The 20,878-nt window shown below is 37.5% G+C and overlaps 1 protein-coding gene across 1 annotated transcript; it reads right to left on the reverse strand.

The window, feature by feature from the left end:
- Positions 1–1,773: 1,773 nt before the first annotated feature.
- PLRG1 (pleiotropic regulator 1) lies at positions 1,774–20,211 on the reverse strand. Its single transcript, XM_017805968.1, has 15 exons — positions 20,122–20,211; positions 18,098–18,204; positions 17,739–17,881; positions 16,715–16,768; positions 15,074–15,167; positions 14,565–14,655; positions 14,303–14,404; positions 12,097–12,189; positions 11,573–11,722; positions 11,356–11,457; positions 10,733–10,835; positions 10,052–10,160; positions 8,401–8,540; positions 5,625–5,818; positions 1,774–4,652 (listed from the first exon to the last, which is right to left on the reverse strand). The coding sequence occupies exons 1-15, from the start codon at positions 20,128–20,130 to the stop codon at positions 4,593–4,595; spliced, it is 1,551 nt and encodes a 516-aa protein (XP_017661457.1). The 5' UTR covers positions 20,131–20,211; the 3' UTR covers positions 1,774–4,592.
- Between the last annotated feature and the right edge of the window lie 667 nt (positions 20,212–20,878).

Consider the following 20,878-nt stretch of genomic DNA (forward strand, 5'->3'; position numbering starts at 1 on the left):
AGAAACAAGTTTGGGGCTTGTGTGCTTTATATTCAAAACAAAAACCCTAAAGAAAGGTTAACAAAACCCTTGTAACAACATGCATCTGAAGAAACTTAACATGTTATTGACTTAAAGGTACACAACTAAACATTACAAAGCCTATACTACATAGATTCAATACAAGCAGCAATAGGAAAACAATAACACCTAAGGGTTAATCCTGCAAATCCCTGAAATCAAATTATTTAAAAGATTTTCAAGAGAATATTTTGAAAAAAAAAAAACAACAACCAAAAAAACAAACCAGTCCACATCTAGAAACTCCACAGTTCCCATCTAAAGCAAATACACCTTACAGAGTTTGACATATATCTTAAAAAATATCTGAGCACTGCTTTACAGCAATTGGTAGAATACATTCTAATTAAAGAGAAAATTCTCTTGGCTAGATTTGGTTATTTTGCTGGAAAACCTCTCAAGGTAATTTCCAACATCAAAATTTATGAATGCTTATGCAGGTATTTTTCAAGCTTCTGATGAGATGACAGTGCCGCGTGACTCCTGATTAATTTGATTTTATAAGATGAGGAAGCATAGGAAAAACGCATGTGAAAAAGTGTTCACAGAAGCATTTGCAATTTGCTAGTCCTGTAATCAGAGTTTACTTCAGATCCTTACTCAATATCAAAACAAGAAATGCAGATTCCCCTCAGAGCATCAAAAGTCTTGAATCATCTTCAAAAGAGAATGGCCATTCATTTTTCATCCAACTTTTTTTTGCCAGTTTTCAGCCAGTTTCTTTCCTACTAAGCACAGAACTAAATTCATAAGACTTCAAGACGTAAAAGCCAGAGAACTGATTCTTAGCTGTTGCCATTAAAGAAGCATCAGCTGGGAATCTCCCAAAGTGACAAGCTCTACCTAAATGACCACCAGTGAAATCTGTAGTTACCTGCCTGCCAAGTTTCAAAGGACCAAAGTGATTCAACAACTGCATATTCTGCTTATGGAACAGCTTCCACAGAAAGTCATATTTATGCTAGTTTCAAGTCCTACTAATCTAGTGTTAACTTTGTAGAACAAGATTGCAGGTTGACCCTTTTTTAGCTGATCAGGCTTACTGGCATTCATTAATTTCCAAATATGCAGCATTTCCTTAGGTGTATTATTTAAAGTTTAGAAGCCTCATCTAAAAAAGAATGAGGCATTTTGGGTACAAAGTCAATACATCCCGTGTTGATACTTACATACGTGACATGCCAGATTGATAGTTTTTCCAACTCACTGGAGGGGAAAAAAAAATAAAACCCAAACCAAACAACAAAAACCCACTGTGTGAAATAATGACTTCAAAATTCAGTGATAAAACCCCCATTGATTTCATGATCAAATTTTCACATGACATGTAGAGAAATATTCTTTTAATTTGCTCCCATTAAGACAAAATTAGTTTAAGTTTTCTTCCACCCACAAAGCTCTCATCCACAAGTCATCTTAGAACTCATACTTAACTCCAGAGATGTTTGAGTTTTTTTTTTTTAAACATGTTAGAGAAAATACATGAACAATTCTGCATTTGTTTTGCTAGTCCCTTCATGCAGACCAGAAGCTCTCCAGAAAATAACCATCAATACTTTCTCTCTTTCCATTATAGCTGATAAACAAAAATATTTGTCACTGTACTACGGGAAACAGTCCATTCTAATCCTAAATTCCTTTCATTTTCAATACATATTTAGTTGTTTTTTGTTCTTCTTACTACAAAAACCATAATGGAAAAAAAGACATGAATTCATATTGTATGGAAGGTTTTATTGATGGCTAAATTGCTGTCACATCAGGTGCACTTTAATTCTAACCCAACAGAACTAAAAAGTAATTGGCTATTAAAGACTTAACACCTGTAAGCCTTTAAGTTGCCAAAGACATACTGTTCTGCACAACTTTCATGCTGCCAGCAAACAACAGCATTTTAGCTGCACAGCTAAATGCTTTAGTATACAGCCAAGAGTGATCTTGAAATTTATCCCTGTTACCAGTTACACTTTGTAATGTTACAAACAAAAACCATTTTCTTACTTCTCTGCAATTATGTACAGTATAAAACAAAACTCAGGGTTTGTGGTAGAAATTATTTGATCACATACAGAAGACAACATCAAATTTTACGAAACTAAGGACAATAATTATTTTCTGAGATTAGAGTCCCATTCAAGATTACTTAGACTGACATTGCAGTGCGATGCTTTCCAGAACCATGGAAATACACCCAGTAGACGAGACCCTCCTCTTCTGCTTCACCTTATGACTTACATGGACAAATCTAATGTCCCTGTGTATCCTACATGATCAGACCTATGTGTGTCACAACTCACTATCTAGGCTTGCTTTGAACTAGAGAAGCAGTTAAATGATATCTAATAATCTTGATGTACATAAACAATATTTACAGAAGTGTATGTGATGATATTCACTTTACTGTCAAGGGGAAGAAAAAACTGCTGGGAAGGAAACGAAAAAGTAAATCAAATGCTCAAGAATACAAATAAGAAAAAAAAAAATCACAATTAGAACTGGGACAACATACTAGAAAGCCAAAAAGGAAATGCATTATCCCAAGTAATAGTGCACAGCCTTTAATTTACAAACCAAATCTTTACCTAGGGCACAAAAAAGAATGCCCAGGCAACCACTGCCCCATGATAGCAGATTCCCACAGAAGTCCAGAGAAGAAACACAGGTTCTGCAGGAGACTTTCTGATATCTCTTCAAAGTGATAAAAAGTGTAATAAATGCAGCTTCTAAAGGAAAATGTTAGTACAGAAAAGATGTGCTAGAACAGTGAGCCAAGATCCATAATTTCTCCATCCTAATTCCAAACTATCAAAAGAAATGGACACTTCTTAAAAAACAAAAATCCTCTACAATCCCACCCATTTTCAAGTAAGTTCTTTCTCTCCACTCTAGTTTCCTAAAGAGGATTTCAGCGTGAGCAAGAAAATTCTGTGTAACAGCAATAATTCATGGATTTCTGGAACGAATCATTAGCAGCGGTACAAACATGCATAAGCCATAACCTGTATTGTTACCTATTACATTAGTTAAAATGGAAAGAGCAGTAATCAAGATCCAGAAAAATTCAAGTTACCATTCAAATAAAAGATGTTTAATCCAACTCATAAATACCAAATACTCTCCACCCTTTTTGTGAAGTTGCTTTAGACAATAGCTGTCAACCAAAATTCAGTTATTTATGCAGCATGGACTTCCTTAAAATGACATTGTCAAACATTCGGAGTATAAATACAAGACCTCCTGTGCATCATAAAAAAGACAAAAATTCTCATAATATAAACAACACTTAGTTTTACTAGCTTTCTGTAAGTTACATTGCAAATAACTCATTTCTCTAACATAAATCTCAGATTTGAAAGAAGACAGGCTGGCAAGTAGAAATAATTATTGTGAACTGCTTGCTATCAGTGCTGTGGCCACAGATTAATTCTCAGCATCTACCCAGCATGAAACTTGCCAGTGCAGCTATTAACACCACTAGCAAAGTTCCCAACAACTGGATGGTCTGATAACTTAATGATTTTCTCCACTGCCCTGTGAAGCACTTAAGAGCAGCACAGACAAGACATATGAACAGTAGCAAGGAGGCTTATATGTTTAGTGCTTGTTATGTGACTATTTGTAAAGCCAATGAACGATTTGTCCCTTCAGAAGTACAAATTATCTTTCAGAAAGAGTTTATTTTAAACTCCTTCCTAAAATCATGGGAAGACAGCAAACTGTAAAATTAAGGCTTAAATTACTTAAGCGTTTTTCCTCAAGCTCAGTTTTAAAAGTTTACTGGACTCTGCTGTCATATATGCTTTAGATAAGTGGAAAAAACAGCTGATTTACAAAGGAAGTCAACTGGTCCTAACCCTGCAGCAGCTGTGAACAATATGATTTGACAGCAGTCCTTGCTACAGAAGGTCCAATCTGAAATAATATAAGTGAAGATGAGTACTTGCATTTGAAAGCTTTCCTAGGGAAAGAAACACTTTGAAGATCCATTTCATTCCATAACACAGCACCAACAATGCTCAGTGGCTGTGTTTATAAAGCAAACTACCTTATTATTGTGTTGTTCTGCTTCTTTCTAGATTACTCTGTTACTCTAATTTAGTATCTATTTAGCATATGTACAGTAAACTATACTGGTCTAAAATCCAAGCATCCCCAAGAAATTCCCAGAAGATGGTTCCTATGCATAAATTTGCAATTAACTTTTGAGGTCAAACAAGGGTCTTTCAGAAAACCTAGCTCATCAAAATATTTTTATAAGAAGCTATTGAGTGTGTAAGTCTAAAAAAATAACCACCTGCACATCTATCCTTTTCATGAACTATACATGCTCCACAAAGTTAACAGCTGCAACTGGTTTGCTGGGATCACAACAAAGAAAGACAAAAGGAAAGAGAAATAAAATTTATTATAAAACATGTTGAAATAGCAATGACTTAGCTGACTTTTTGCTCTGCTGTTCTAGGCAGAACAAAATGTGACTGAAAGCTCTCAGGAAGGCCAAAACAGAATTACAGAAGTAGTATGTTGCCACATTAAAATCGTTTTCTCTTGATAATTTCTGGTTTCCAGCTGACAGGATGAGTTTCTTCAGTCTAAAGGGAAAAGAAAAATCTTGTAAGGATTATTTTAAACTTGAAACTCACCTATAATTGGGATTTAGATTAAAATATTACTTATCAAGTATATATACTCTATTTTGTATGTAGTATTATAAATACCTAATTTACTATGTAATTAATTTACCCAGATGAAATTTTCTATCATCTCATAGCAACACTTGTTCTGTTCTCTTTTCTTTTTCTAATAAGGCAAAAAAATCAAGTTGCCAATGGCATTTCAGAAACAACATTGTGGTTATCAAAGCATATGAACAAGAATCCCAGTTACAGTCCGTCCAGAGATACCTACATCAGTATTGGCAGATGCCACGGAGTCTGCAGTTTGCCCAACTGCAAAATGGATACAACATTTCTTATTCCTTTATATCTAAGAGTTGCTCCAAGTCTAATTCAGTGCAAAAATTCCAAGGTATAATAAAAATCCTTATATTCTTTGTATTGAAGACATACACCGATAAACTATACGATCACCTATTGTCTTCTCCATTGGTAAATGGATTCAGATTTGAGAATAACAGTTTGGAAATAACCTACTCTGAATTCTCAAAATGGTCAAGGCCAATAACTAGATCATATACAGAAGTACAATAAATCTTCAAAGTGCAATCCTTTTGCTAATTCCCATGTTTTGATCAATACAACCACACACAGTTCCCCACTGGGTTCAAAACACAATGTACGTTATTGTATTCAGATTTCTCCAAACTTCACCACAAAGGTCTTTTGCAGAAGAGTTGACAGACCTAACACTTACTTGTACTACAGCATATAATAAGAATTAGGAATGCAGAAACTACCTACCTCTTAATGCTATTACATATGGCTTTCAAACTTCAATAAAATGGATTACACAAATCTGTACATGTCCCCTATAGACATGTGTTATATTTGTTAGAATTTTTTTTTGATTTCCTGAAAATACTTTAAAAAGACACTTTGACATACCGCAGTATCATCTTCTTTGTATACTTTTATGGTTTTATCAGCTTCAGCAGTTAGCAATCTGCTTTCTGACTGGTCAAAAACACAAGCAAATATTCCCGATTCACTGTCCAAAGAGCCTGGCTGTACAGCTGCATGTACTCTCTGGAAGTTGTATCCAGTTCTCCAGTCCCAAAGATGCATAGTACCATTATCAGCTAAAACAAACAAACAAACAAACTTAGTATTTTGACCAGTTAATTTGTATCTGTTTGCTAAAAACAGTATCGTTAACAACTAATAATACATCAGGAATATATCATATAACATTCATGTAGAATAGCTCAGTATACCCTGAAAGTTTTCTGATTTTCTGCTGTTTTCCTTCTTAGTTAAGAAAGGCTGATGGAAGCTTCCTCACAATCTCATTCAGTTTTCATCAGACAACCCAGAGAGATGATACACTACATTAAAAGGCAATTGCAGCAAGTTGCTTTGGAAGCACAGTAAGGACTGGCATTCTGAATATCAAGCTCCCTGTTTAGTAGCTCCACTAAAGCTGAACAAAGAGGCATCATCCTGCCAAAGAGATTAAGACATTTAGGACTCTTATGTAATGCAAAATAGGTTTAATGTTTGAAGATGTTTTATTCCAAATGCAGGTTAAACCACTGCCATTTTACTGCTACTGGCATCAGCTACAGGGCATTCACAGCAATCTGAACCCTGTATTCAGAAGGATGCTCTCAAGACAATTTTTCAGTTACGAAAACAATACCCTCCCAAAGCATTATCTAGCTGAAGCAGATCTATTAAAATTTAAATTTCTCCACAGCTGCCATCTCAACAAGAAATGCAGATGTTTCAAGAAGGGTATTTCTACAGCAGAATACTCCAAGGTAACATCAACTTCTTTGAAGTTGCTGTAGATAGCATGAGGATGTAAAGGGGGGAATCAATATTCAGATTTTAATTTTTAAAAAGTCACAAATAAAATACTTAATAGTGGGGGTTTTATGTGGAGAAGGAAAAGGGTTTTTTTAAGACTCTACTACTAACATAGAAAAGTCTTACAAGGATGTTCTAGAAGTGTCTTCAAATAATAATGAAAGTATTTTGTTAAGTTCTTGTTCTCACTATGAATGAGCCAGTTGTCAAACACAGCTTAATCCAAATTTTTATATATACTTGAAAACATAACCAGGCAATATAGCAATATAACTGGCTATTTTCCAACTCCTGCTTAGCACATTTCCATCCTACTTCACATCCCCATCCTATAGCACATACTGTATTAAATGACCAAGCGCATTTCAGTGTTTCACGGTGTAACTTAACTTTATTCTTTTTATGCTCTGGTTACAAACACAGAAATGTTTTTCGTAAGTATCTCTCTGCAAGTTCATTGAACTGTCTTAGACTGTCTTATCACCTGTGATGCTGTGAATTGAGTCCCATCCTTGTTTGCAACTACCCAAAAGGTTAGACAAAACCAAGAGATGAAAATTCAGGCTCTGCAAGTTGTGTGGAGCAATACAGTCTCACCTCTCAATTTGCCTCAGACTGCTAGAGCTCTCCCAGCAACTAGTCTAGGACCTCAGAGATTTGGGTTTAGCCTCCTGCTGTAACTGTGTTTTCCCACGCAATCTTAAGAACTGTTTCTCTAGAGCTCATCTCTCAAGTTGTAAAATTAGCACTTCCTTTTTCCACACTGTTTACTCATTTCCTGTTTATAACAGCAACTACATTATAAACACATGTACCCCTCTCCCTCCTATGCAGGCACAATGCCTTAACAAAGAGATCCAGCTGAGATTTCTAGAAGCCACTTTCCAAAAAGCTTGCCACTAAAAATAGTCTTGTACAAACATAAAAAACTCTCAGATTATGTTTTCAGTAACACATATTTGGAATAAAAGATTTTTATTACAGTGTCATGTAATGTAGAGAAAAATGCTACCTACAATATGAGATAAATGTTATTACATTAAACTATTCATGATCAGATAACAGTAAGCATTCAGGATGCTTTTTCTACTCCCACAATACAGGTACATGAACACAAACTAATAGTTCTAAGACTTTGGGAGCTCACAGACCAGTAACAATACACTAATATATCACAGGATATTAAATCCTTCAAGTTTTTGAATGAAAGAATTAAACTGATGTATAACAATAGACACAAAATCCTCCCACAGGTACTGGAGCCAAGTGGCTGGTTTCTTAATTTAAGAACATTTAATACTGCTAAGTAAACATGACTTTGATTCACAGGACCAAATCAAATTTGGAGATTAGCTATCACTCTTTTAATAGACACAAAGACAACATCAGAAAATACGTGCAAAAAACTTGAAGATAACAGAGCCAATGCATTTGTGCTGCATACAAAAACCAGGGAAGGATCCACAGCAAAGCAGTATAGCAAGCTTTCAAAAAATGTTTCTATATCCTCTATCCATTGTCACTGCATCGTCATGTCACTAACTCTTGAGGAGGCACTAATGATCAGCGGATCATAATGGAGGGACTCTGTAGCCTTGCAACAGCAGCCAGTGGAGAAGAGGAAACCTCTTCCCTGCAGCACATTAGAAGTCCTTCAAATACATTTTTGTGCTTGCAGCTCAGTAACATCCAAGAAGATAAAACTGGCCCAACTCACTATAAATGAAATGGTGTGCTGTAGCAGACTTATAGGCCCAGATAAAGCAGAGCTCAAGTGAGCATCTTAGCCTAAAGACCTGCAGCCACATGTACATGGGGGAGTGGAGAGGAAATGTGTATTTCTCATTTTTACCTCCTGAGACCAGAACACCATCAGAATTTACAGCCAGTGTGTTGATAATAGCATTGTGGCCAGAGAGGTTCTGAATGAAGTTTCCATCTGGGAATTTCCACTGCTTAATATTATCTGGAGAACCAGATGCAAATGTGTAACTGAAAGAAAATAAACACATTATATTAAAGTTCAGAATAGCTGTAGGGAAACCAAATGTCCTTCACTAAAACTACTGCTAAATGCTAGTTGCAAAATTACTTAATACTAGAACTGCTTTTCTGACATATTTCCTTCACATAAAATTAAGCAATTTTATGAAGTCATTAATTACCATTTCTATTGTTTTCTTTCTGTTCCACAGACTAAACTTTATAACATCCTATCTGGCATAGGATTTAATATGTAAATAAATATTTAAAATGCACGTTAATTTATGATCAGTTGTTATTCTGACAAATTTTCAAGTATAAGGGCATCATCAGCAAAGGTAACAGGAAAAAAAAACAAAGCAACAAACCCTAAGCAAAATGCCCAGTATTGGCTCGTCTTCCAAAACTACACAGCCAAGGATGAAGTGCTGAAAAAAAGTAACTAAGAAAGATATTTTCTTTCACCGAGTTACCCTAAGATAATAAATTCCTTAATTTTAACATGTGCAAGCAGTTACATGGTTATTTGGGTAGTGCTTACAAAAGCCTGTAGGAATACTTTCACTTGTCACAATGTCTAAGAGATTTGCGATTTTATGAATACTACAACTAAAAAAATAAGTATAACAAAAAAACCCCAGAATATTAAACAAATACAGAAATACTGAAATACAGGCTGACAGTTGCTACTGTTTGACAAGAACACCTCAAGCTTATTTTCAAAACAGTTTAATTCATGAATCTGAAACAAGAATTACGTTTTTTCCCAGAATATAAGTAAAACTAGGGGGTTTCTCTGCTATAGCTAACAGGCTACAAAATTTTTCAGGTACAGATAGGATCAAAATTTATTCATATCAAAGACTGTGAATTTCTGCACTGATAGAATGTAATTTTAAAATATTAAACATCCAGAAGTACTGGAGTTCTGTGTGAATTCCTTTTTAATGAGGATTTATCCAAATAGGCAACTGTTGGTCCATCAAAATATAGCATCTAAATTCTGAGCACTTCCAACATCTGCTTCAAAGATTCAGCTCTCACAGTAAGTTTCCTTTTTACAGCCAGTTAGATTGAAATGTCTTGTGCAGTGAACCACATATTCAAAAAAAAAAAAGCCATTTTATTAATCACTGCCTCCTTTAGCCATAGTCACACATGCAATGGCACATTACAAAACCACTTTCTCCCAATGATCATTCAGTTATATATTTGTTATTAGCCTTACAAGCCCTGTATCATTGATTTTTTAAGGACTGAATGAAAGGCACACACCTAAGTAACCCTGGGGGATATAAGACATTCTCAGGATTGCTAATGTACACCAACACCAATACTAGGGAAATACAATCAGTGTAGTAAACTGTATTTGATAATTGATACATACATTTTTACATCATTCTAAGTGCATTAGTTACTCACATTATTATGCCCTGCCATTCTAAATCATCACTCACATTGGCTTTGTCACCTTCCAAAGCTTTGAACTGTGAAAGTGTAAAAGAATTAGGAAAACTTACTGTCTTGGATGTAGCACTACTGCTCTTACAGATTTCTTGTGATTTGTTAAAGTAACACGAGTTTTTCCTGCCACTAAATCCCAGAGCCGTATGGTTGTGTCATGACTGCCTACAGTGAAAAGAAAATTTAAAAAAAATAGTAGAAACCATCACATTGATTCTATCACAGTCACTACTTTCATAAGGCAGATAAAAATTTAGATGTGATAGAGATAAAAATATGTTGCTAACCCTATCTCAGACAAAAAAGATCCTGGATTGCAAGAGTCTTTTACTCAGTTTGAAATTCAAGATGAACTAAGAAGTTACACTGCAAAGCTAGATTTTGATATAACAGATAAGAAGATGAACACTTAACCATGGTACTGGACACTTCTTAACTGAATTGGGGAGAACTGTGAAATACCACAGAAAATTGAAGTCTCCATGCATATTACAACATAAAATGTAACCAGAAAAAAAGGAAGTGCAGAAAAACATTCAAACAATGTATTGCCATATTTGCTTAAACATATCATTAACAGTATGGACCATTGCATGGCTCATTGTCAACAGAAAACTAGTAAGAGAAATTGAGTAAATTCACAAAGATAGTATTACAAACCTCACACAATTACTGAACAAATACATTCATTATTAGGTTTTTCAATCACGTTACTCATGAAACCATGCACACTATACCTGTAATAATTTGTGGTTCTGCAGCTTGGCACTTCACTGTTGCTACTGCATTTGTGTGTCCCGACAGTGTGTGCACACTGGCCTTCGTCCTTACATCCCAAATCTAGGAATTCACAGTAAATATGAGAGAGGTCAGTAACAGGTGCATATTCGATGTATTTTAGGCACTGTCATTGATTACATGATTTTCTTGCCATAGCCTTAAAGATTACATAATGGTATTTAGGTGATGCTTTTCATCCAACAATTCGTCACAAAACTGCCTCAGCTGGCAAAACTTCAAGGCGAGCAGGGAGCCTCCCAGTGAATTTCTAGGCATATGGATAATTTAAGTCCCCATAGACTTGTACCATCTTCAAATACTAAGCACTCCTATATATACTATGCAGTGTACCTACTAAATTAAGAAATAAAATGTTACCCTGAAGTGACATTGCATGTTTCTGTATTTGGGCTTCTCAACAACGTTTGGGTTTTCTCAACAATGTAGGTCAAAGTTAACACAAATCAACTGAGTATTCCATCTAGATTGATGTTAACTTTCGGTAAGTGCTTGTTTTTACAAATGAAAGATATTGAAACACACATATGAAGATGTTAAAATGCAACAATGCTATACTTACTCGTGCTGTTGAATCTCTGCTACACGTTACCAGTACATCTATTGTTGGATGCAAGTCTAAACCATAGACAGCACTTAGATGACCATGGTAATGTCTGATAACCTAGATGAACAAAAACCACAAAAAACACAAACTGATAACTGAAAGAATATTCTAAATGCTTTGATTTTTATATTTACCACCACCAATTAAATCAAATAAAGAAATGACAGCTTACCTTATTGTACTCAAGATCCCAGCATTTCACTTGTTTGTCTTCTCCACAAGAAAAGAGGTATGGACTTCTTGCACTTACTATCACCCCTCGTACAGTACTGATGTGTCCCGTCAAAGACAATTTCAATTTGCCACTAGCAAGGTCCCAAATCTGCATCAAAATAGTTATTTTGAGGTAGACAGGTAAAAGTTCTACAGTGATAGTCTGGATAAACAGCCCAGATGTAACTGATTCTGCTGCACTGTAAATTAACAAACATTTGCTTTCCAGATACATTTATTACCATACATTTATTACCAATATATTTATTACCATGTAATAAATGAAATATCAAGAAAAGAAGTAGTACTACTCCACAAATCCTTTATGGCAAAGCAAAAGGAAAAAAAATGTTCTGCAGTTCATTATTCTGCAAACAGTAACCAAGAAATTGCTTGCAAGGGCTAAAGACATTTTTACATAACTAGAGAACAAAAAAATCCACCCCCTGCAAACTTTGTCAGTAATTTCTTCCAACCTCTTACCTTTATGGTTCTGTCAGCAGAGCCAGTAACAAACCACTGATTTCCTGGTTCTACTGCAATACATCTCACCCAGCCCAGGTGACCACTGATAACCTTCAGAAAGAACAAACACTCTTCTAAATCAGAAATAATACATATACATCTATTAATGTAATTTTCATTGTCCAACACTGCAATTTGCTAGTATTCACCAAGAAAAGTCAAATGTGAAATGAGATCTGAAGAAAGCTTGATTCTACTTTAGTTAAATAAAGAGACAACTAGAAATTTACATGCCATACACGAGACTTGGGAAACTCATAATATGGAAAGACCCTGTATCTACAAGCAACTTCTTCACATCTTTTAAGAGTCCGTAACACTGCGGCTCAACACTTGAAGCTTTGCAGAGAAAGACTATTTGAGCACAGGTTCCTTACGCTGCCATACAGTGCTTATACAAAGAACAATTATAAAAATATCAGCTATTAAATCATATTGCTATATAATAACCTCTCAAACACCATCACCTCCTTTTCCCCAAATAAGAGGTAATATGAGTATGTCAGAAACTTTCTGGTAACAAAGTAATGGAGGCTGATCTGAAAAGAAAAGCTCTGCCAATACACGCGTTGCTTCCAGCAGCATTTCTGTTTCTCTCGTTTCTCCGAAGTCAGACAGCTAAACTCAAAACCCATTGAATGTCATATTTCATGTACTGTCACACAGCTCATTTCAAAAGACTTAAAACACAACAAAGCTCCTTGGGCAGAAATTCTTTGGAAAGCTAAAGTGGATTCTTCTGATCACAACATCACAGCCACAAGCATTTGAGATAGCTGCCTAGAGTTCTTTCTAGTATAAAAATAGAAACGGGCATTTCTGGGGAGAAATCTAAGATATTATTCATCTGACCTATATTATGTCCCCATCTTTCACAAATAACTTCAAAACAAGCTTAGGAAAACCGGTTAATAGGTAAATCTTAAGCAACACATAGATGAAACCCACATTTCACACCCTATGCTCCTATTTCTGAGTTGTCTGAACAAGCTTTTGTCCTGTTGAGCAAAGATTTTGACAACAAACCTTCACTAAAAGTGTTTGTATGTAGAATACATATAGGTATGTACAGTGACTTGAACTGTATTTACAGTACTTCTCTGAAAAGAAACTGCTCCTAAAAAGTAGGCATTTTAAATTTGTTTACCCCTAAATCTCTCATGGGTTTATTTTAGTGCCATTACTTTCAAATGGTATTTGTTTTAAATTTTATAGAAAACACATTCCAATACTGCTGTATTCAAAAACTACTTTTTAAGATTAACCTTCAGATTTCCAACTAATGCAGCATTCAGGACTCTTCTAAAAATGTAAATGCCTACATATGGTGCTATATTCAGATGAACAGTGCTAAACCAATACAATTCTGATACTAGAGCATAAGATTTAAAATATCAGGAAAGCATAACATTTCTAAAGTAACATTCACCCTTCTTCAGACAAAATATGGAATAGTTTAAATTTCATAGTAAGAACCAGAAAAACCCCCACAAACGTGTTCAAACGGATGCACCAGAAAAGTTAAAAAAAAAGTTTAAAATATCTGAACCAATACATATGGCTTAGAGATTCTCCATTCAACTCCATTCAGCTACTCTGTCATAGTCATGATTAAAAAGTTCAATGACATGAGGTTTTTGAGAAATTGTTACCTGCTCAGAAAATTAAAAGGCAAATTAAACCACTTTAAAAATAAGATTAGAAGTCAAGCAATCTAAACTGTAGAGATAATTTGTGATTACAGTATGTAGTTTTTTCCCCTATTTTCATTGCAAATAAAAGAAGTCTTGATGACTCATTCACTGAGTGCCTTTAAGTGTTTTCAGACAATTTCATTACATTAACAGTGCTAAAGCATTTCTTCAATGTTTTATTAGTTTTGAATTTTGCACCTTGTCTTTGAGTTCCTCCACCCAAGAATCTCACTAGAAAAAACAAACTTTCTAGCAAATTTATCACAATACAGCTACAAAAGAGTAAAAAAGTTTGTAATTTAACATCTTTGTTATTTGAGGAGTGTGAGTATATAACTTAGTTGCAATCACTTTTCATTTAATTTCATTTTTGTGAATGAGAAGAAAAATTATGCTTTGAGGTCTTTACAGAACATAAAATATTCTCTCATTTTTATATGCATGTTCATGTCATATAATTTGTAACTTACTCTGTACAGTTTCCAAGGTGGATGCCACTGGGGTTTGGGCATGGTTGGAGCCTTCTTTGGCATTAATGCAGAATTTTTGTTTCCACCAGCTTCCACCATAGCCTGTAAGTTAAAAGGAAGGTTACTCTTATGTTTTGTAGCTTACCTCTTTGCCCAAAACCTAAAGCCTTCTCACTCTGATCTCCACACAACACAAAAATGGATTCAGAAGCAGTCTGGTCAACACCATGTACTTTTCACATCAGATGAGCAACAGACTCACCACGGACATCCCAGGAGGCTGTGAACGCTCGGATATTCCAGCATGCCTGTAAACATCACCCACTCCAGCAGCTGTCCGATTTGCATCCAACCTAGGTTGAATGAAAATGGTTGATGAATTGCAATCAACTTTCTCCTACTGAGTGATAAAGTATCACAGGGCTGCATGCAGTTGAGTGTTGTACACCTCTAAGGACGGAGAGTCCACAACCTCTCCTGGCAACCTACCCAGGGCCTGACCACCTCAAGGTACAGGACACCCGAAGACTTCACGTTTTTTTCTTCTACTTAAAAAGAATTTCCCTTGTCCCAACTTCTGCCCATTGCCTTTCCTGACATACAAAAAAAAGCGTACAGAAAAGCGATGCCTGGCCACACTAAAAGCAGTTTCTTTAAACATTTTAAAATTGGAATATTTTAATTACTCAAAGCAGCTCTTATCCCAACTTCTGTGATTTGCCTTAAAATTCCCATAGATAACAATAGTGTAATGAGGTAACACAGCAGTACCTGGACTGAGAAGCAGGAAGTGCTACAGCCAAGGACTGTGCTGCAGATTCACTAGGCATCCTCTGGACCTTAGTATCTGCTGTCAAAGCCACACCTTGAAGAGAAATAACATGTCAAAGACAACTCCATTAAACAGAAACTCTCCAAAAGTGTATTATACAAGCATATATATATACATATATACTGCAAACAAGGGCCTGATACAAGCCCATAATATTAAACCTCATCCTTCAATGACATTTTCACATGCAAGTCAAATCTACTGCGATCTTTATTTTGGCCCAGATCCTCTCCACCTTCTACTAAATATATAAGTAAACAATTTCTAGAGTAGAAAACAATGTTTCTGGTGTTGGAAACAAAAAGAGTCTTACTAGGAGCAGCATCCATTTTTTTAACCAGCTTCAACTGCTATCGAAATCCAAACATCACAGAAACAAACATAATCCTGAGAAGAATTTGCTAACTTAGGCCCTTTTGTACACTTTATTATGCCATCCCTATGTGGTGGTTGGCATCATACAGTGGTGCCAGAACTACAAGAGGTTTAGTCCCACTGAGAATTTCAGACTACATCTTAGGATTTATAACCTTATCTCAAGAACAGCAGGTCATTTTTATCAAAAAATTTGAAAACTCTTTGCAAAGTATAGTTTTGGTGCACACTAGCGAATTTAACTCATTGCTTTATTTCTATTCCTAAACTAACTTCTGCCAGTTGATGACAAAACCAATATTTGGGCAAGCTACTCAGATTAAAACAAGAAAAAGCAAAAAAAGAAATCTGATTTTTAACCCTAACATATGATTCTAAGACTAAACTTGAGGAAACCAGTGTGAGCAAGTCTTGATCCCACAGTTACAGGCAACCATGCATGTTTTTTAAATGGTTGAGGGTCCACTGAACACTCACATTTGTTAACTTACAAACCAAGACACAACAGATTTCCCACTGTAATTCTAATAAACTTAAGCACAATAAAAGATCAGCAGCTAAAACTAAGCTGTCACAAAAACAGAGCAGGATTCATCAGTAACAGTGACAATTAGCAATGGCCAACGTACCAACATAGGAACATAACCCTTCCAAGCACAGACAAAACCAAAGTACACTAAAATTATTAGACCCTAATGTCTCTTCCTCAGAGCAAGGTAGGGAAATCTACACTTTTCTGCGCTGGTGAACAAAAACATGATATATTCCATATTGTCATTCAACTGCCTTCTGGTGTGAACCACCTCCTCCTTGTTCACAACAAAATCCTAAGAGCAACTCTGACACAACAGTGGAGGCACCAGGGATCTGTGGGTCTTGGGAGAGGAGATTCCTAGAACATTTTTGTGATGACATTACCAGGGAGGTGTAACCTCATAGAAAAAAATGACCATTCAAACCATGACATCCACGAAGGCTCAGTGAGCTGCATCTGTGCCTAAATCCTCCTCCCACCTTCTATCCCAGAACATTTACCAGCCCCAAAACTCCTTGCATTATTACTATTAAAGAACGGAACAGCATTATCCACTACTATCAAGTATGGATTCACATCAAGAGGAAGACTGCTCCTGCTAGGATGGAGGCTGTCTTGTTCATACAGGAAGCCAAAAAATCCATACAAACACTTGCAAAATTTTACTTACCAGGCCCAGGTGGGTATGGGTGTGTACCAGTTACCATATACTCAACTTCTTGTCCTAAAAAGCAACAACATGTTGTATTAATAATTACATTTTATACTGCACTGCAAATAATGCACTCAAATAGCAAACAGAGGAAAACAGAGCAGGTCATACATAGCAGAAGAAACCAGTAACCACTTCCAGAGTACTCAGACATTTCCCATTTTCATTAATTTAATTTGTTCAGGTTACCTCCATTTTCTAAAACTCAATTGTAAAAAATAATTAATTTAAATCGTGAGAAAGGGACTCGAGAAAAATCTTCTTACTGCCTTTTGAAGCAGATATGGAAAAGGATTCAAGTACACAAACAGCACAGTTTCTGAAATGTAAGCTAGTCAAGACAACTGGTTGTCTGTGTTGTCAGAACTGAAAAAGGTTCTTTTCTTCTTCAAATGTTTTTCATTATCTCCCAGCATCCTTCACCCTGCTTCCAAATAAAGTACTTTGGGTTAAATCTCAACTAAATATCAACTATCTCAATTAAAATGAGGTAGCACTTGGGCCCCTTTAGAAGAGAAATTTCTATATGGGATCTACATAACATATACACATTATACATTACAAAATATAGATTAAAAAAACCTGCAGATTTGAAATAAAGAGTTTTCTGGTTTATAAATTGTACGTCTAAAAGGCTGTAAATATACTATGAAACAAAATTAAAAGAAAGAGCATGCCCTTGATCATCATGAACTTGCAAAAAACAGAAATACATTACTCATTTTTAACACCTAAGTGCAGCACATACTTATGTTATCAAAAATCACTTTTTAGTAGTGAATCACTATAAAAAATCCACAGCACCTTGTTCTGGATCACTTACCTCCTATGGACCCTAGCCAGAAAAATACCAATCAAAAAAAGGTACTTTGATTTCCAGATTTATCTGCAATGGATTAACACTGGACTGCATTCTTCAGACTTTATGTCAGTGAGACTGTTACAAAAGAAAGGGCAAATACACCACTAAGAGCAAACTAACCTTGATTTCCAGAGTACTGTTTGTGTCCATATGGATCCCCAGTGTTCGCACCTCCTTTCTCTCTCAAGTTCTCTTTGAGAGTCGGCATGTGCAACACTGAGCCGTACTCTGTACGCAGCTTCACTGCCATTTTCACTTTGTGACTGTTGGAAGAGTAAAGCATAATCCTGATCACAACCCAGTCTGAACTGTTATTAAGTTCTGAAATATTTTACAGAGGATGTTATAAAACTTACTTCATTATGCTAATATTTTTATTCTCTCAAGACTGTTAACGCTACAGACACACCTGAATTTCTGACTTGGAAGGAGCAATCATTAACATAGTCCCAAACTTCACTGAGTGCAGCAACACTTACCTTTCTTCATCTAATGGGATGGGTTTGGCATTATCAGCTACAAACATATCATGGGTTCTCTTCAAAGACCTGAACACAAGTGTGTGCACAGAATGCTTTTGGACTTCCTAAAATAAAGAAAAGAGCATTGAAATACTTTTGGACATATTTAAACGAAAAATTGAAAACTGAAACATAAATCAAACTGAGGATCAATTTCAGATCTCAGTACTGTTAGATGACATGCAACTGTTTAGTTCACAGAAAACACATATCTTCTTGAAAACTAAAAAATTAAGTTATCTGTTAATTGTTTTACTTCAGTGTTTATTCAAAACAATATTCCCTTCTTGAAAACTGACGAAACTTGAAAAGCAAGCCAAATGCTTTGTTCAAACTTTTTGAACTGGTATCTACATCACAAATCCATGAGCACATCGTTTCCAATCCCCTCATCGTTTCCAGTTCTGTTTCTGTATGTAGGAAATAAAGAACCAATTCTGAAGAAAACCTCCTGTAAATTTTACTTTACTACCACCATAAAAAGAACCAGGGCAATCATCACTTTCGGCACTCAGCGCCAATTTGTGTTAACACACCACAATCTACTCAGAGAAAACGTGAGATCAAACCTGACAAAACTTGTTTTCCTCTTACAATTTTTGTTGGTTTCTATTAGCAAAACATACTTTAGATCCCATTCAGGAAATAAAAAGCAGAATTATAAAGCTATCAACTTATATAGCATATTTGCTTATCAGCAGCACAACTCATGTTTTTATTAGTATTTTCTTTAAACTTAATTTAAAAAATCATTAGAAATCTGAACCTGATTCCTTTGGTACAAAGCTCTGCATGACTGCATGTTCTGTATGTCAATAAAAACAATGGCAACAAACTCGAAGCTACATTAGTAGCTTCTGGCACCAAGTATCACTCAGCTGGCCAGCTTTCAAGATGCACTCTGCAGGTACTTTCCCTGTTAAGCTCTGAAAATTGTCTCTTCACTCATCAGCCCATTTTGTAGTGTCTGTTACCCTTCTAACTCAGCAGCACCAACACCTTGCTCTTTTTGCCCTGGCTCAGAGCTCCTGCAAACTCCAGGCATTAAGTGAAAAAATCCCTAATGCTTGGAACTGGGTTAGGAATTTCATACATCCGAAGAAAGAGATAAGCATTACAGCAGCTAATTACTACTCCACAAGAGAGCTGCTGACATCACAAAACAAGTAGTAGGTAACACAGCACCTCCAAAACAGGGAAGAAGCTTCAGCAAGTATTTCTAACAGATGCTCTTCTGTAAAAAACACCTCTTAGTGTTGCATGGAGCAGCAGCCTTTGCACTTTCTTCTATAACTCTGACAATACTATGTACTTCTACAAGTGTGTGACATTCACCCCACAGTAACAACTTCATGGCCTACAAAAGCAGTGCCCTTCTCCACAGTTGTATTTCCAAACCCTCATAAAATCTGTACGGTTTTCCTGACAGGCTGACAGAACCAATAATTCTCCGGAGGTTGGGCAAAATAGCATCACTTCCCCAGAATCACAGAATATGCTGAGTTGGAAGGGACCCACAAGGATCATCGAGTCCAACTCGTGGCCCTGCACAGGACCATCCCCAAAAGTCACACCATGTGTCTGAGAGTATCATGCAAACGCTTCTTGAACTCTGTCAGGCTTGGTGCTGTGACCACTTCTCTGAAGACGTTGTTCCAGCGCCCAATCACCCTCAGGGTGAAGACCCTTTTACTAATATCCAGCCTAAGCCTCCCCTGTCACAACTTCAGGCCTGTCACTCGGGTCCTGTCACTGGTCACCACAGAGAAGAGATCAGTGTCTGTCCCTCCTCTTCCCCTTTTGAGGAAGCTATAGACTACGATGAGGTCTCCCCTCGGTTTCCTCCAGCGGCCTGTCCCACCGAGGGGGCAGTGACGGTGGCGGGCCTGGCACCAGTCCCCGCAGGGGCCCCACTCGCCCCGCTGACCCGGCCCCGGCCCCTGGTCTCGCCCGGGGCGCCTCAACGGCCTCCAGCCCCTCACCTCCGCCATGGCGCTGCCGAGACCTTCCCGTCGCCGCCTCCGCCGCCGCTATGGAGGCGCTTCCGCCGCCTGCCCGCGCCGCACCGGAGGTGACGCGCGACGAGCGCCCGAGGGGCGGGGACAGTGAAGAGAAGGGGCGGGGTTATGGCCGGCGCCCCGCGGTGGGCCAGGGGCTCACGGGTTCGAGTACCGCTGGCGCTGCCGCAGCGGACGGTCCGAGTCTCCTCCGTAAAGCGGATAAATATCTAAAGGCGAGAGTGCCAAGGGGATGGACCCAGGCTTTGCTCGGTGGTGCCGAGCAACAGGACAAGAGGCAACGGGCAGAAACTAATGCACAGGAAGTTCCACCTGAACATGAGGAAGAACTTCTTTACTGTGCAGGTGTCCGTGCACAGGGACAGATTGCCCAGAGAGGTCGCGGAGTCTCCCTCACTGGAGATATCCCAGTCTGGACGCAATCCTGTGCCATGTGCTCCAGGATGACCCTACTGGAGCAGGGAGGTTGGAGCAGATGCCCCACAGCGGTGCCTTCCAGCATTCCCCACCCCGTGTCTCTGTGCCCGGGGGAGGTGCCAGGCCCGGCCCCGCTCGGGGGGACCCTCCCGGGGCAGCGCTGCGGGGCCGGGCCCGGCCGGGAGAGGGCGGTGCTCAGCTTTGGGAAAGGCGTCCGGGGCTGCGCTGCCGCCCCGGGGCGGGTGACGCGTCTGCGCCGCTTCCTCACCCTGAGGGGCTGAGTATGCCCTGGTCAGCCCGGTTT

The sequence above is a fragment of the Lepidothrix coronata genome, unplaced genomic scaffold, assembly GCF_001604755.1.
Source record: "Lepidothrix coronata isolate B3197 unplaced genomic scaffold, Lepidothrix_coronata-1.0 Scaffold13, whole genome shotgun sequence".
In the NCBI taxonomy this organism is placed as follows: domain Eukaryota; kingdom Metazoa; phylum Chordata; class Aves; order Passeriformes; family Pipridae; genus Lepidothrix; species Lepidothrix coronata.

What these genes read in the sequence shown, in the direction of transcription:
- PLRG1 (XM_017805968.1), bottom strand. An exon ending in ATCCCATTAGATGAAGAAAG is followed by an intron (nt 17,882 to 18,097) that starts GTAAGTGTTGCT and finishes CTCTTCCAACAG; the next exon opens with TCACAAAGTGAAAATGGCAG. An exon ending in GCAGAGATTCAACAGCACGA is followed by an intron (nt 10,836 to 11,355) that starts GTAAGTATAGCA and finishes GTGAATTCCTAG; the next exon opens with ATTTGGGATGTAAGGACGAA.